At 49.3% G+C, this 17,278-nt stretch overlaps 2 protein-coding genes across 3 annotated transcripts in view; one reads left to right on the top strand and one right to left on the bottom strand.

Moving 5' to 3' along the window:
- The window catches only part of TNIP2 (TNFAIP3 interacting protein 2), a 35,745-nt gene extending 19,713 nt beyond the window's left edge, over window positions 1-16,032 (bottom strand). Inside the window, exon 1 of one of the 2 annotated variants that reach the window (XM_005208225.5) lies at window positions 15,575-16,032. In XM_005208225.5, the coding sequence (XP_005208282.2) occupies window positions 15,575-15,853 (279 nt within the window). In that variant the 5' untranslated portion in view covers window positions 15,854-16,032. The remainder of the gene's footprint in view (window positions 1-15,574) is intronic. The other variant, NM_001244591.2, reaches the window with a different exon arrangement.
- On the top strand, window positions 15,852-16,637 carry LOC104968954 (basic salivary proline-rich protein 2-like). Its single transcript, XM_010806357.2, has one exon. The coding sequence runs from the start codon at window positions 15,852-15,854 to the stop codon at window positions 16,635-16,637; it is 786 nt and encodes a 261-aa protein (XP_010804659.2).
- Window positions 16,638-17,278: the final 641 nt, after the last annotated feature.

Below are 17,278 nucleotides of genomic sequence, written 5' to 3'. Positions count from 1 at the left end.
AGTTCTAGAAGGTCTTGTGGGTCTTCATAGAACCATTCAACTTCAGCTTCTTCTGCATTCGTGGCTGGGGCACAGACCCGGATTAGTGTGCTACTGAAAGGTTTGCCTTGGAAACAAACCAAGATCAATCTGTTGTTTTTGAGACTGCACCCAAGTACTGCATTTCGGGCTCTCTTGTTGACTGTGAGGGCCACTCCGTTTCTTCTATGGGATTCTCGCCCACAGTAGCAGATGTGATGGTCACCTGAGTTGATCTCACCCACTGTCTTCCATTTTAGTGTCCTAATTCTTAAAATGTCAATTTCACTCTTGCCAACTCTTGTTTGACCAAGGTAAATCAATTTACCTTGATTCATGGACCTAATATCCCTGGTTCCTCTGCAGTCTTTTTCTTTACAGCACTGGACTTTAGTTTCACCATCAGACAACATCCACAACTGGGCGTTGTTTCCACTTTGGCTCAGCCTTTTCGTTCCTCTGGAGCTATTTCCTGCTCTTCTCCGGTAATACACTAGGCACCTACCAACCTGGAGTCCCTCTTTCAGTGTTGTATCGTTTCGCTTTTTCATACTGTTCATGGCGTTTTCCAGGCAAGAATGCTGAAGTGGTTTGCCATTTCCTTCTCCAATGGACCACGTTTTGTCAGAACTCTCCACCACGACCCATCCGTCTTGCGCGGCTCTACACGGCACCGCTCACAGTTTCACTGAGTTAGACAAGGCTGTGGTCCATGTGGTCAGTTTGGTTAGCTTTCTGTGATTGTGGTTTTCATTCTGTCTGCCCCTCTGATGGAGAAGGATGACAGGCTGGTGCAAGCTTCCTGATGGGAGGGACTGGCTGTAGGGAAAACTGGGTCTTGCTCTGGTGGGCGGGGCCATGCTCAGCGAATCTCTGATCCAATTCTCTGCTGATGAGCGGGGCTGTGCTTCTTCCCTGTAGTTTGGCCTGAGGCGGTCCAGTCCTAGAGTCGCCATCTCTACTGCAGGCTGTAGGCTCTACGATAGGGGTACTGGTGACCTCTGCCCAGAGGACTGAGGCCAGTAGGCCGCACCCCCCAGGACTGCCGCTGCCAGTGCCCCTGAGCACACAGCTGGCCACTGCCGACTCACGCCTCTGCCAGAGACTCTCACGCACTCCTAGGCAAGTCTGGCTCAGGCTCCTGTGGGGTCACGGCCCCTTTCTCCTGGGTCCTGGTGCACACAAGGTTTTGTCTGTTTCCCCAGTCCTTTGGAAGTTCTGTAATCACATCCCGCTGACTTCAAGATCAGATTCCCTGGGATGCCAGCCCCTTTGCCAGATCGCCAGGTTGGGAAGTCTGTTGTGGCCCCTAGAACTTTTGCAACAGTGTGAGAACCTCTTTGGTGTAATTGTTCTCCAGTTTGTGGATCACCCACCAGGCGGCTCTATGGTGGGTGTACAGTCAAAGCTATGGTTTCTCCAGTATCATGTACGAATGTGAGAGTTGGACCATAAAGAAGGCTGAGCGCCGAAGAATGATGTTTTTGAACTGTGGTGCTGGAGAAGACTCTTGAGAGTCCTTTGGACAGCAAAGAGATCAAACCAGTTAATCCTAAAGGAAATCAACCCTGAATATTCAAAGGACTGATGCTGAAGCTCCAATACTTTGGCCAACTGATGCGAAGAGCCAACTGACTGGAAAAAGACCCTGATTCTGGGAAGGACTGAGGGCAGGAGGAGAAGGGGACAACAGAGGATGAGATGATTGGATGGCATCATCGAATCAATGAACATGAGTTTGAGCAAACTCCAGGAGATGGTAAAGGACAGGGAAGCTTGGTGTGCTACAGTCGATGGGGTCACAAAGAGTTGGACATGACTTAGTGAGGGAACAACAACAATAAACCTAGAAAGGTCTCCAATCAGCAATATAACTTTACAAGTTAAGGAACTAGAAAAGAAAGAACAAACTAAATCCAAAGCTAGCAAAAGGAATGAAAAATAAAGATTAGGGCAGAGATAAATGAAATAGAGAACAGAAAAACTATAAGAGAAATCAATGAAACCAAAAGTTAGCTCTTCAGAAAGATCAGCAAAATGGATAAACTTTAGCTAGACAGATTACAAAAAGAAAGAAGACACTAATTACTAAAATCAGCAATGTACGTAGAGATGTTACTACCAATTCTATGAAAATAAAAATGATTACAAATGAGTACTATGAACAATTATAAACCAGCAGATGAGATAACCTAGATGAAACAAATTCTTAAAAACACAATTTCTACCAAGACCAAATCACAGAAACAAAAACTCAATAGACATCTAACTACCAATAGTAAGGAGAGTGAATCAGTAATCAGAGATCTGCCCACAGGCTTCCCTGGTGGCTCAGTGGTCAATCCACCTGTCAGTGCAGGAGACACAGGTTCGATCCCTGATCAGGGAAGATCCCAGATGCTGCACAGCAACTAAGCCTGTGCACCACAAGTATTAGCCTATGCTCCAGAGCCCGGGGATACCGACTGCTGAAGCCCACGTGCCTGAAGTCCGTGCTCCTCAAGAGAAGCCACTGTGCTGAGAAGCCTGCGCACCGCGACAGAGCAGCCCCTGCTCCCCCGACTAGAGAAAGGCCTGCACGGCAACGAAGACCCAGCCAGCCAAAAATACATTATTTTAAAAAAATATCTCCCTACAAAAAAAGAAAAAAGGCTTGACACTGAAGATTTTATCAGTGAATTCTATCCAGTATTTAAGAAATATTAATAATACCAATTCCTCCCAAACTCTTCCAAAAAACCGAAGAGGAGGCAACATTTCCTAACTTATTCTGTGAGGTCAGCAGCCAGACAGAGGCAAGAAAGCAACAGACTGATGTCCCTTATGAACACCGATGCAAACATCCTCATGAAGTATGTGCACGCATGCTCACTCAGTCGTGTCTCATTCTTTGTGACCCCATGGACTGCAGCCCACCAGGCTCTTCCGTCCATGGGCTTCCCCGGGCAAGAACACTGGAGTGGGCTGCCATGCCCTCCTCCAAGCCCACACACTGTATCTGAAGACAATCAGGTAACTTGATTAATATCTGATAAACAACAACATATGAGACAAGGTCTTCCGAGGAACATAAGGCACGACTGTGTGTCTTTGTCTGTTTTCCATCTCTGACAGCATCAATCCCTTGCAATGAAATGAGAGTGCTATTATTAATCTTTTCTAATCACAACATTTTTCACCACATTTGCTACATGTAGATTTAGGTAATAACAGTACTGTGCTGTGGTTACCTTCACAAACATATTTCATCCAAAAAAAGGAAAGGAGGGAGGAAGGAATTGATCAATGTAACCTACTACATTACCAGAAGGAAGGGGAAGAAAACATATGATCATATCAAGTGATGCAGAAAAGCATTCGACAAAATTCAACACTTTCATAATAAAAACACGCAACAAACAGCAACAAAAGGAAACTACCTCCACGTAAAACCATAGAAAAACCCACAGCGAACACCACCTTGCTGTTGTTCAGTGGCAACGTCATGTCCACCTCTTTGCAACCATCTCCCAGAGTCTGATCGACGGATGTCTGTTGAGTCCATGACGCCACCCAACCGTCTCATCCTCTGTCACTCCCTTCTCTCCTGCCCTCAATCTTTCCCAGCATCAGGGTCTTTTCAAATGAGTCAGTTCTTTGCATCAGGTGGCCAAAGTGTTGGAGCTTCAGCTTCAGCATCAGTCCTTCCAGTGAATATTCAGACTGATCTCCTTTAGGATGGACGGGTTGGATCTCCTTGCTGTCCAAGAGGCTCTCAATGGTTTTCTCCAGCATCACAGTTCAAAAGCATCAATTGTTTGGCACTCAGCCTTCTTCATGGTCCAACTCTCACATCCATACCTGACTACTTGAAAAATCATAGCTGTGACTATCCAGACCATTGTTGGCAAAGTGATGTCTCTGCTTTTTAATATGCTGTCTAGGTTTGTCATAGCTTTTCTTCCAAGGAGCAAGTGCCTTTTAATTGCATGGCTGCAGTCATCATCTGCAGTGATTTTGGAGCCCAAAAAAGTAAAGTCTGTCACTGTTTCCATTGTTTCCTCATTTGTTTGCCATGAAGTGATGGGACCGGATGCCATAATCTTTGCTTTTTGAATGTTGAGTTTTAAGACAGCTTCTACACTCTCCTCTTTCACTTTCATCAAGAGGCTCTTTAGTTCCTCTTGGCTTTCTGCCATAAGGGTGGTATCATCTGCATATCTGAGGTTATTGATATTTCTCCCCAAAATCTTAATTCCAGTTTGTGCTTCATCCAGCCCAGCGTTTCACATGATTTCTCAGATTTCTCAGGAGGCAGGGAAGGTGGTCTGGTATTCCCATCTCTTTAAGAATTTTCCAGTTTATTGTGATCCACACAAAGCCTTTGGCATAGTCAATAAAGCAGATGTTTTTCTGGAATTTTCTTGCTTTTTCTATGATCCAAAGGATGTTGGCAATTTGATCTCTGGTTCCTCTGCCTTTTCTGGCTTCCCTGATAGCTCAGTTGATAAAGAATCCTCCTGCAATGCAGGAGACCCCAGTTCAATTTCTGGGTCGGGAAGAGCCACTGGAGAAGGGATAGGCTACCCACTTCAGTATTCTTGGGCTTCCCTGTGGCCCAGCTGGCAAAGAATCCAGCAGCAATGCCGGAGACCTGCGTTCGATCCCTAGGTTGGGGAGATCCCCTGCACAAGGGAAAGGCTACCCACTCCAGTATTCTGGCCTGGAGAATTCCATGGACTGTATAGTCCATGGGGTTGCAAAGAGTTGGACACAACTGAGTGACTTTCACTTTCACTGTCTTTTCTAAATCCAGCTTGAACATCTAGAAATTCATGGTTCGTGTACTGTTGAAGCCTGGCATGGAAAATTTTGAGCATTACTTTGCTAGTGTGTGAGATGAGTGCAACTGTGCAGTAGTTTGAACATCCTTTGGCTTTGCCTTTCTTTGAGACTGGACTGAAAACTGACCTTTTCCAGTCCTGTGGTCACTGCTGAGTTTTCCAAATTTGCTGGCATATTGAGTGCAGCACTTTCACAGCATCATCTTTTAGGACTTGAAATAGGTCAACTGGAATTCCATCAGGTCCACTAGCTTTGTTCGCAGTGATACTTCCTAAGGCCCACTTGACTTCGTACTCCAGAATGTCTGGCTCTAGGTGAGTAATCACACCGTTGTGGTTATCTGGGTCATGAAGATATTTTTTGTACAGTTCTTCTGTGTATTCTTGCTACCTCTTCTTAATATCTTCTGCTTCTGTTAGGCCCATACCGTTTCTGTCCTTTATTGTGCCCATCTTTGCATGAAATGTTCCCTTGGTATCTCTAACTTTCTTGAAGAGATCTCTAGTCTTTCCCATTCTATTGTTTTTCTCTATTTCCTTGCACTGATCACTGAGGAAGGCTTTCTTATCTCTTTCTGCTATTCTTTGGAGCTTTGGAAACTGCGAGCTGTGCAGCCCAGACAAAAACTGAAAAATCTCAATTTTTTTTTTTTGCAGAAATAGGAAAACTGATCCTAAAATTCATATGCAATCTGAAAGGACCCCAAATAGCCAAAGCAATATTTAAAAAAAAAAAGAGAGAGAACACTTCCTGATTTCAAAACTTACTACAAAGCTACAGTAATCAAAACAGTGAGCACTGACATAAAGACAAACATACAGACCAAAGAAAACTACACAGAGCCCAGAACAGACCCTGCCTGACAGACGGGTTGAGAAGGGCGCTAAGACCTTTCGATGGGAAAGACAGGCTTTTCAAAAAATGGTGCTAGGAAAACCGGATATCCGCTTGCCAAAGAATGAAGTTGGACCTTTATCTAAAACTTCCGTGGTGATCCAGTGGTTAAGAACCCACCTGCCAATGTAGAGGGCACAGGTTCGATCCCTGGCCTGGGAAGAACTCACATAATGCGGAGCAACTAAGCCCACGTGGCACAAGTACCGACGCCTACGCGCCCTGGAGTCCGTGTTCCACAGGAGACGCCTCTGCGACGAGGAGTCCACCCGCCACCAGAGCAGCGCGCAGCAGCGAAGAACTGCCGCAGCCGGAAATAAACAATGTTTTCAAATACGTGGAAAAGACCTTAAAATGGACCAAAGACTTAAACGTAACACCTTAAGCTATAAAACTCTTAGAAGAAACATAGGGCAAACACTTGGTAACACTGCATTTGACAATGATGTCTTGGTTATGGCATCCAAGGCACAGGTAGCAAAAGAAAACAGACAAATTGGCAATTTTTAAAATGAAAGTTTAGAAATTTTGCACACGAAACAACAATATCCGTGGAGCAAAAAGACAACCTACAGAATGGGATGTTCAGTTCAGTTCAGTTCAGTCGCTTAGTCGTGTCCGACTCTTTGCGACCCCATGAGTCGCAGCACACCATGCCTCCCTGTCCTTCACCAACTCCCAGAGTCCACCCAAACCCATGTCCATCGAGTCGCTGATGCCATCCAGCCATCTCATCCTCTGTCGTCCCCTTCTCCTCCTGCCCTCAATCTTTCCCAGTATTGGGGTCTTTTCTAATGAGTCAGCTCTTCGAATCAGGTGTCCAAAGTACTGGAGTTTCAGCTTCAGCATCAGTCCTTCCAATAAACACCCAGGACTGATCTCCTTTAGGATGGACTGGTTGGATCTCCTTGCAGTCCAAGGGACTCTCAAGAGTCTTCTCCAACACCACAGTTCAAAAGCATCAATTCTTCGGCACTCAGCTTTCTTCACAGTCCAACTCTCACATCCATACATGACCACTGGAAAAGCCATAGCCTTGACTAGACGGACATTTGTTGGCAAATTAATGTCTCTGCTTTTTAATATGCTGTCTAGGTTGCTCATAATTTTCCTTCCAAGGAGTAAGCGTCTTTTAATTTTATGGCTGCAGTCACCATCTGCGGTGATTTTGGAGCCCAGAAAAATAAAGTCAGCCAGTTTCTACTGTTTCCCCACAGAATGAGATGAAATATTTGCAAATTATATATCTGTTAAGGGATTAGCATCTAGCATATATAGAGTACTCCTGAAATTCAACAAAATAACCCAGTTCAAAAACAGACAAGGACTTCCCTGGTGGCCCAGTGGTTAAGAATCCACCTTGCAATGCAGGGGACTCAGGTACAATCCCCGGTTGGGGAACTAAGACCCCACCGCAGAGCAACTAAGCCTACGAGCCACACCTAGAGAGCCTGGGTGCCGCCGCTGCTGAGCCTGCATGCGCTGCAGCCTGCGCGCTGCAACGAAAGCCCATGCGTCACAACCAAAGAGCCTGCACGCTGCAACTAAGGCCTGATGCAACCAACTAAGTAAGTACCTTTAATGGGCAAAAGGCTTGACGTTTCTTCAAAGAAAATATAAAAATGGCCAATAAGCACACGAAATGATGCTCAACATCACTTACCATTAAAAGGAATTGCAAATCAAAACTACAATGCTGCTGCTTCAGTCGTGTCCGAGTCTGTGCGACCCCATAGACGGCAGCCCACCAGGCTCCCCCGTCCCTGAGATTCTCCAGGCAAGAACACTGGAGTGGGTTGCCATTTCCTTCTCCAATGTAGGAAAGTGAAAAGTGAAAGTGAAGGAGAAGGCGATGGCGCCCCACTCCAGTGCTCTTGCCTGGAGAATCCCATGGACGGAGGAGCCTGGTAGGCTGCAGTCCATGGGGTCGCAAAGAGTCGGACATGACTGAGAGACTTCACTTTCACAACTACAATAATTTTGTACTAAATTGTTCTTGTTGTTTAGTTGCTAAGTCACATCCAACTCTTTGTGAACCCATAGACTGCAGCCCGCCAGGCTCCTCCGTCCATGGGATGTCCCAGGCAAGAATACCGGAGTGGGTTGCCGTTTCCTTCTCCAGGGGATCTGCCTGACCCAGAGATCAAATCCATATCTCCTGCATTGGCAGGTGGATTCTTTATCACTGAGCCACCAGCAAAGCCCTTGTACTAAATTACCACACACCTATTAGGCTGCCTACTAACAAAAATACAGAAAATAGCAATGTTGGTTAGGATGTGGAGAAACTGGAACCCTTCTGCCCTATTTATGGGAATGTAAAATGGTACAGCCACTGTGGAAAACCAGTATGGAAGTCCCTCAAGAAATTAAAAATAGAAATATCACACGATCCAGCAATGTAGCAATTCCACTTCTGGATAAAGACCCAGAAGAACTGAAAGAAGGATCTGAAAGAGATATTTACACACTTATGTTCATGACAGCAGTGATGTTTGTAAAAGCTAAAACACGGAAGAAACCCTAGTGTCCATCAACGGAGGAATAGACAAAAGCAAAATGTGGAGCATTATTCAGCGTTAAAAAGGAAGGAAATTCTGACAGATGTTACAACATGGATGAACCTTGAGGACATCATGTTAAGTGAAATAAACTAGTCACGAAAAGATAAATAGAGTACTATTCCATTTATCAGATTGATTATATTCTTTGCAGCCAAAGATGGAGAAGCTCTATACAGTCAGCAAAAACAAGACCAGGAGCTGACTGTGGCTCAGACCATGAACTCCTTATTGCCAAATTCAGACTTAAATTGAAGAAAGTAGGGAAAACCACTAGACCATTCAGGTATGACCTAAATCAAATCCCTTATGATTATACAGTGGAAGTGAGAAATAGATTTAAGGGCCTAGGTCTGATAGATAGAGTGCCTGATGAGCTATGGAATGAGGTTTGTGACACTGTACAGGAGACAGGGATCAAGACCATGCCCATGGAAAGGAAATGCAAAAAAGCAAAATGGCTGTCTGGGGAGGCCTTACAAATAGCTGTGAAAAGAAGAGAAGCGAAAAGCAAAGGAGAAAAGGAAAGATATAAACATCTGAATGCAGAGTTCCAAAGAATAGCAAGAAGAGATAAGCAAGCCTTCTTCAGCGATCAGTGCAAAGAAATAGAGGAAAACAACAGAATGGGAAAGACTAGAGATCTCTTCAAGAAAACCAGAGATACCAAAGGAACATTTCATGGAAAGATGGGCTCAATAAAGGACAGAAATGGTATGGACCTAACAGAAGCAGAAGATATTAAGAAGAGATGGCAAGAATACACAGAAGAACTGTACAAAAAAGATCTTCACGATCCAGATAATCATGATGGTGTGATCACTGACCTAGAGCCAGACATCCTGGAATGTGAAGTCAAGTGGGCCTTAGAAAGCATCACTATGAACAAAGCTAATGGAGGTGATAGAATTCCAGTTGAGCTACTTCAAATCCTGAAAGATAATGCTGTGGAAGTGCTGCACTCAATATGCCAGCAAATTTGGAAAACTCAGCAGTGGCCACAGGACTGGAAAAGGTCAGTTTTCATTCCAATCCCAAAGAAAGGCAATGCCAAAGAATGCTCAAACTACCGCACAACTGCACTCATCTCACACGCTAGTAAAGTAATGCTCAAAATTCTCCAAGCCAGGCTTTAGTAATATGTGAACCGTGAACTTCCTGATGTTCAAGCTGGTTTTAGAAAAGGCAGAAGAACCAGAGATCAAATTGCCAACATCCGCTGGATCATGGAAAAAGCAAGAGAGTTCCAGAAAAGCATCTATTTCTGCTTTATTGACTATGCCGAAGCCTTTGACTGTGTGGATCACAATAAACTGTGGAAAATTCTGAAAGAGATGGGAATACCAGACCACCTGATCTGCCTCTTGAGAAATTTGTATGCAGGTCAGGAAGCAACAGTTAGAACTGGACATGGAACAACAGACTGGTTCCAAATAGGAAAAGGAGTATGTCAAGGCTGTATATTGTCACCCTGTTTATTTAACTTATATGCAGAGTACATCATGAGAAACACTGGGCTGGAAGAAGCACAAGCTGGAATCAAGATTGCCGGGAGAAATATCAATCACCTCAGATATGCAGATGACACCACCCTTATGGCAGAAAGTGAAGAGGAACTAAAAAGCCTCTTGATGAAGGTGAAAGTAGATAGTGAAAAAGTTGGCTTAAAGCTCAACATTCAGAAAACAAAGATCATGGCATCCGGTCCCATCACTTCATGGGAAATAGATGGGGAAACAGTGGAAACAGTGTCAGACTTTCTTTTTCTGGGCTCCAAAATCACTGCAGATGGTGACTGTAGCCATGAAATTAAAAGACACTTACTCCTTGGAAGGAAAGTTATGACCAACCTAGATAGTACATTCAAAAGCAGAGACATTACTTTGCCAACAAAGGTTCGTCTAGTCAAGGCTATGGTTTTTCCTGTGGTCATGTATGGATGTGAGAGTTGGACTGTGAAGAAGGCTGAGTGCCGAAGAATTGATGCTTTTGAACTGTGGTGTTGGAGAAGACTCTTGAGAGTCCCTTGGACTGCAAGGAGATCCAACCAGTCCATCCTAAAGGAGATCAGCCCTGGGATTTCTTTGGAAGGAATGATGCTAAAGCTGAAACACCAGTACTTTGGCCACCTCATGTGAAGAGTTGACTCACTGGAAAAGACTCTGATGCTGGAAGGGATTGGGAGCAGGCGGAGAAGGGGATGACAGAGGATGAGATGGCTGGATGGCATCACTGACTCGATGGATGTGAGTCTGAGTGAACTCTGGGAGTTTATGGTGGACAGGGAGGCCTGGCGTGCTGCGATTCATGGGGTCACAAAGAGTCGGACACGACTGAGCAACTGATCTGATCTGATCTGATCTGATTCCATTTATAGGAGGTATCCAGAGCAGTCAACATCATAGAGACAAAGTAAAAGGGTGGCTGCCAGTGGGGTGGGGGGACAAAATCGGGAGATGGGAAATCATTGTTTGATGGATACAGAGTTTGTTGCACAAGATTAAAAGAGGTATGGAGACAGATGGTAAAAAAATAAACACACACACACACACACCCAGTACACACACACAAAACCTAATATAACCTGTTTGAAAGTGTGCGTGCTCTTCCACTCATCAACAGCACAGCAGAAGGAAAGGCGCAACCGGATCTATTAGGAGCAAGCAGGGCCCATGAGGCTAGCGACAGGGCTGAGTAACTACAGGCCGCACAGTGAGTCAGCGCCATTATTCCAGAAAGTCTTAACTGGAAGAGCTATGCAAAGTCCTCCGTCCAGAGCTCATGTGACAAATAAGCTATGGTCCGAGCCCCACTGTGGCAGCAAAAAAGATCAGAATTCTCAAGACTGATCTGGCCCCACCACGCACGAACTGCAGCCTGGCCACAGATGCTCTGATCACCTGGCCGTCCTTCCACACCTGTGAGCCTCAGCGTCTTCCCCGGGAGCCCGCGGTCCTCCCAGACCTGGCTCACACGGTCCAGCCCCGCTCCGAAGCACCTGGCTGACGTGGCCACTGATGAGACGAGTGAGTCAACCAATTCCTCTGGTTGCTTTCACTCTGCGGCCACTTCAGTGACCCCAGGGCCTCTGCGAGGTGTACACCTCTGCATCCTTACACGGGCTCTGACCAACCCCAGAGATATGTAGGGGTAAGCAACAAACATATAACTCCGTAAGACACCAGATCATTTAATTTCTCTTTAAATAATTTAAAATCCTAAAACAAAAAGCACATGTCGGAGGTCAAAGGACCAGTAGTCCCAGAACTACAGACCTGATTCTACCTGAGCTTCGGTTAGAGGCTGGGGGCCACGGGACGTTGGGGAGACATGGCAACTGAGCACCAGTGGCCACCAGCATCCTGCTCGGGAGCGATGTGCTCCGGTCCCCGCTCTGCACCCACCTATCACTCCTGGTGTCCACAACATAAGGTCAGCGGTGCAGACCACGAAACTTCCTGCTACCCTGGTATGTTACAACCCACCTTCCCCAAGAAAAGGGAGAGAGCTGGACTGAGGAAGACATCTATCTCCCAAAGGCATTTAAAACGATGCAGACAAGAAAATATTGACGTCATGATGTTAGGGAATTAAAATGGAAGTAGGCTTCTCCAGGCTTCAGGTGCAGAACAGCAAGCCCCTGACCTGCTCCTGACTTGCCTGGTCACCGCCTGGGTTACGTGCCTACCCACTAGCACACCGGTTGTTACCAGCAAGCCAAGTGGCACTTCAGATAAGACAGGGAGAGGGTCTTGGAAGTTCTTGAGACCCTGGAGGTCTGGCTAGGCCCCGAGGTTCAAGAAGCCTTATGATTCACAAAGTCAAACGAACAGCAGTGTGCGAAGGACTGAGCGTGCACTGTGTGTGTGCGAAGGACTGAGCGTGCATTGTGTGTGTGGCGATTGGTGTCTTTTGTTAATGAATCCTGAAAACCTGAAACAGAAGGAAAACTTTCAGTAAAACACATGATATTAAGTAAAACTGTAGAAGACAGCATGAATTCAACGGTGCCAAATGTATACAAACCCTATAGTTAAAGGAAAAACAGGGAAGAGGCATGCCAAGAGATTAACACTGGTTATCTCCCTGCAGTGCCATTACGGTGGCTATCTTATTCTTTAGTCTTTCCTCGGTTGCTCAGATATTCAAAATTACTTTTATAAAACAAAACAAAACACGTCTGTCTTTCGCTCTGGGCTGCAGGGCCAAGCCTGGTAGTAAAAGTTCTCTTTTGCAGGCCTAGATTCTTTACTGGGAAAACTGGATAATAGTGATGCGCCAAATGGGATAATAGATCAGAGTTCACCAAAAGCTCTGGGGCAGTGCCAAACAGCTATTGTAGGAAAACACTGTTACTCTTGCTCCTGATTTGAGTATTTAATAATATTTCATGCGGACAGACAGCATAAGATGTCTTATGATGTCAAAGACAAGGATAAGAAAGTGGGAAAGTAAGGATTTAAGTCTGTTTTCAGGCACTCTGGCAGCTTCCCACTCTGTCATCACTCCCTGCAGAGCAGAGGTGTTACTACTGAAAGATACATTCACAACGAGGGCTAACAGAGATCACGGACATTAGGGTTCACATGGCCCTGAACCTAACACAACCCACACACACGAGGAGCCTAGAGGCATGCACTACACACACCCAGCCCAGTGCTTGTGCACGGAGCGCAGGACTCAGCATGAACACACACACACTCCAGACACAAGCAACACCCACACTCATCCCTAAGACCCAACACAGGCACACATCCCTCAGAACCCAACACAGATATACACCCCTCAGACCCAACGTGGGAGGAGACCCCTCTGAATTCAGCTGGTACACAATCATCAGATTCAATACCGGCACACGACAACCCTCAAAACCATCACAGACAAGACAACCTACAGAACCCAACACACATACACGCCTCCAGAGCCCAGACGAGCGCCCACACCCCTCGGACCCAGCACACACACAGACACACACAGCACTCAGAACCCCAAACACACACAGACACACACAGCACTCAGAGCACATGCACTTCAGAAACCAGCAGAGACACACACCCTCCTCAGACTCACGTGGGAACACTCCACTCAGAACCCAACAAATGCAGATGCCCTTCAGAGCCCACACACACAGCCCTCACACCCAACACAGACAGGCATGCTGCTGAGAATGACTCAGACACCACCCAGACACGACACAGACACACACATCCCTGAGAACCAACGCAGACTCCACTCCTCAGAACCAAAATGGTACACTTTCCTGAACTGAACATGGAGACAAAAACTTGAGATCCAGTATGTGCAACACACCCTCAGACACAACACAAACACACACTCATCAACCCAAAACAGAAACACACTCCTCAGATCCAACATGGGAGCCCACACATGCCTCAGAACCAACACGGACAAATACTCTTTACTCCAAAAATGGGCACACGCTGCTTAGAACACAACTAGGAAACACAGCCCTCAATGCCAACAAGGACACATAACCCTCAGACCCACCGTGAACACACCCATCACAAACAACACAGACACACAACCCTTCGGAACCAATGCAGACACAACCATCAAAACCCAACATAGGAACAGACCCTTCAGAACAGACTCACAACCTGCAGACCCTAGTCACACACACACACCGCTGAGACACCCGCATGTACAAACACACCTGAAAACCAACACAAAGTGGGAAGGAGAGTGGGATGGATTCCGAGTAGCATATACATCACCGTGTGTAAAACAGCCACCACTGTTTCACAACAGGAAGCTGCTGTACAACACAGCTCAAATTCAGTGCTCCGTAACGACCTGGAGAGCGGGGATGGGTGGGTAGGAGGAAGGGGACATGTGTATCCCCACGGCTGACTCATGTTGACTTACGGCAGAAGCCAACCCAACAGTGTAAAGCAATTATCCTCCAATTAAAAATAAACTGTAAATAAGTTTATTAAAAACAACACAACCACATACTCCTTAGAATTAATATGGGCGCACAGAACCCTCAGACACAACCAGGGAACATTACCCTTCAGAACCCATCACGGGAGCAGACACAGCCCAGACTCTACACAGGCGCACACACGGCTCAGACCCAGCAGGGGAAAACACACACAGCACCCCAAACCAACACACACACACGCCACTCAGAGCTGCTGCAGACACAAAGCCTTCAGCATCCACAGAGGCACAAACACCTCTGAGAACTGAGCCCAGGTAGACAGCCCTCAGATCCCACGTGGGAGCAGATGACTCACACCCAAGAACCAGCAGGGACACACCACCGTTACATCCAACAGGCGCACAACCTCTCAGAACAGAAATGGACACACACACCCTCCAGAGCCCAACACAGAAACACACACTCCTCAAAACCAACACAGACACACACACCCTTCAGGACCAAGATGGGCAGATCCGCCCTTTAGGCCCAACAGAGCCACACAGGCACACACACCCCTCAGAAGCCAACCGGGGGCAGACGGCTCAGCACAGCCAAACGTACACACCCTCACAACCACACAACCCCTAACTAACACAGGAGCGCAGATCCCTGAGAACCCAGGAGATGCGCGAGCACACCGCAACTCAACACGGGCACACACTCCTCAGAACCCTCAGGACACACAACCATCAGCCTCAACAAGCCACACGCATCCCCCAGAAGCCAACACACTCACCTGAGAAATAACAGACACACACAGCGTGGTCGCAGCACCCCTCAGACCCGACGTGGGAACAAACACACCCTTCGTAACCAATATGGACACACACCCCTCAGGCCCCACAGGGTAACGCCACACACACACACTAACATGCACACACCCCTCAGAACCAACTCGACACACATCCCATATAATCAGAAAGGACAAACACCCCTCACAACCGACAGGGACACACAGCCCTCAGACTGAGCCCTGGCACACACACCTCTCAGAACGTGAGGGAGCGACACACTCCTTCAAACGCAACAGGGTCAGACCCCTCAGAACCCAACACACGCACACACATCCCCTCGGAATTCAAACCGGCAGACACAGCCCTCAGACCCAACGCGGGTGCGGAGCCCGAGAACACAGCGCGCACACGCACGGCGGAACCCGGCTCGACGCACAGCCCTGACCCCTCTCGCGGCGCGCACCGCCCGGAACCCACAGACACAACGGCTCAGCCGCGGCAGACCACGCACGCCTCACGCCCGGCGGGCGCACGCAGCCTCCGGGGACACGCGCCCCCAGGGAGCCCCCGGGAAGCCTGGCCCCGCCGCCCCGCACCTGGCGCAGCGCGGCCTCCGCGGCGCCGCCGTCCCGCTGCCGCAGCTGCTCCCGGAAGCGCGCCACCTGCTCCAGCAGCGCGTCCACGAGCGACGGCGCCGTGTCCCCCTCGAGCGCGGCGAGCCGGGCGCGGAGGCGCGCGATGAGGGCGTCCCGGGCCGCCAGCTGGTCTTGCAGGCGCCTCAGCCGCTGCCCCGCCTCGTGGTACAGGCCGCAAAGCGCGGCAGCCGCGCGCGGGGCGCCCTCCCGCCCCGCGGACTCCGCATCCCCGGACGACATGGCTGCGGGCCTGGCCGGGAGGCGCGGACCGCCGGCAACTTCCGCGCCGGGTCTGGGCCGGGGGAGCAGGGGGGGCGGCCCAGCTTCCCGGAACTTTTCCCGGCGCGCCCCGCCCTCCGCGGAGATCCCGAGCCCGCCCGGCGCCCAGAGGCAGGCCCCGCCCCCCGCGGAGAGCCTGACCCCGCCCTCGGTGAGCCGCCAGACCCCGCCCCCCGAAGGACAGCTTGGTCCCGCCCATGCCGAGCCGCAAGACCCCGCCCCCACGGAGAGCCTGACCCCGCCTCCCGCCGAGCGGCCAGGCCCCGCCCCACGCGGACAGTTTGGTCCCGCCCTTGCCGAGCCGCAAGACCCCGCCCCCATGGAGAGCCTAACCCGCCTCCCGCCGAAAGGCCAGGCCCCGCCCCACGCGGACAGCGTGGTCCCGCCTTCGCCGAGAGGCAGACCCCCGCCCCTACGGAGAGCCTGGCCCCGCCTTCCTCCGAGCCGTCAGGCCCCGCCCCCACGGACAAGGTGCTCCCGCCTCCCGCCGAGCCGCCAGGCCCTGCCCCGCAGACAGCTTGGTCCCGCCCCCGAGGAGATCTGGGGCCCGCCTGCGGGGTCCGCACCCGCCCGGGTCCTGCGGCCGCTCCACCCGCGGGTTCTTGGCCTGTTTCAGCAGCCTCATCGCCTCGTGTCGCGGGAGCTTTCAGAGAAGTCAGGCCCGGACAAGAAGAGGGGTCAAAGGGCCTCTATTTCGCTACTGATAGAAGGGAAAGAAGTGGCCAGAGACGACCCCGAGTGTTAGCCCCGAGCGTGGACCCGGCTCCCCCCGCCGGCTGCAGGCCGGCTGCCACGGCGTAAAGGGCGACCTTCCAGGAACTGAGCCTGGCGAGGTACCCAGCCCACCAGCGAGATTCCAAAGCCCGCACCCCCGTCTCCGAGGTGTAAGAACTGCTCTTAGGGCAGAAGGCAGGAGGGAGCTGGCCCTTTCCCGCCCTGTTTCTCCATCCCCTCCATCTGCCAGCCTGACTCCCAGGGTTTTCCTATGGCTCCACGGCTGTTTCCTTTTTCAGACTCCGAGCGTCCTCCACAGTGATCCCCAAGCACACCTGTGGTCTTTCGAAGGTTCCCTGGCACACCCTCCTCTGCCCTCGTCCCTGAGTCCCCTGAGAGCAGTGTGGCGTTTTTTCCCCTCTACATAATCCATACTCGAGCTTGGGCTGAGCCCAGGGAAGACACTCACAGGCTGGTATAATCAGAATTATAAGTGTAGCCAGCTCACACCTTCTCCGCTGCAGAGAGGTCAAGGCTGGCTGCCCCCACCCCACAGGTGTGTTGTGGGGACTGGGGGATGGAGTGCAGGGGGCCTGTGCCCACACGCCTGCAGGCTGCATGGTTAGGGCTCAGAGACACATTCTTGTCTGTGGCACACTTAATAGACTATGA

The sequence above is a fragment of the Bos taurus genome, chromosome 6, assembly GCF_002263795.3.
Source record: "Bos taurus isolate L1 Dominette 01449 registration number 42190680 breed Hereford chromosome 6, ARS-UCD2.0, whole genome shotgun sequence".
Taxonomy (NCBI): Eukaryota; Metazoa; Chordata; class Mammalia; order Artiodactyla; family Bovidae; genus Bos; species Bos taurus.
Note: the sequence above shows the minus strand (reverse complement) of the source record. Positions and strands in the feature narration are given on the sequence as shown.

Excerpts from the sequence above, each read along its gene's own strand:
- LOC104968954 (XM_010806357.2), top strand. The coding sequence starts at position 15,852 with ATGGCTGCGGGCCTGGCCGGGAGGCGCGGACCGCCGGCAACTTCCGCG.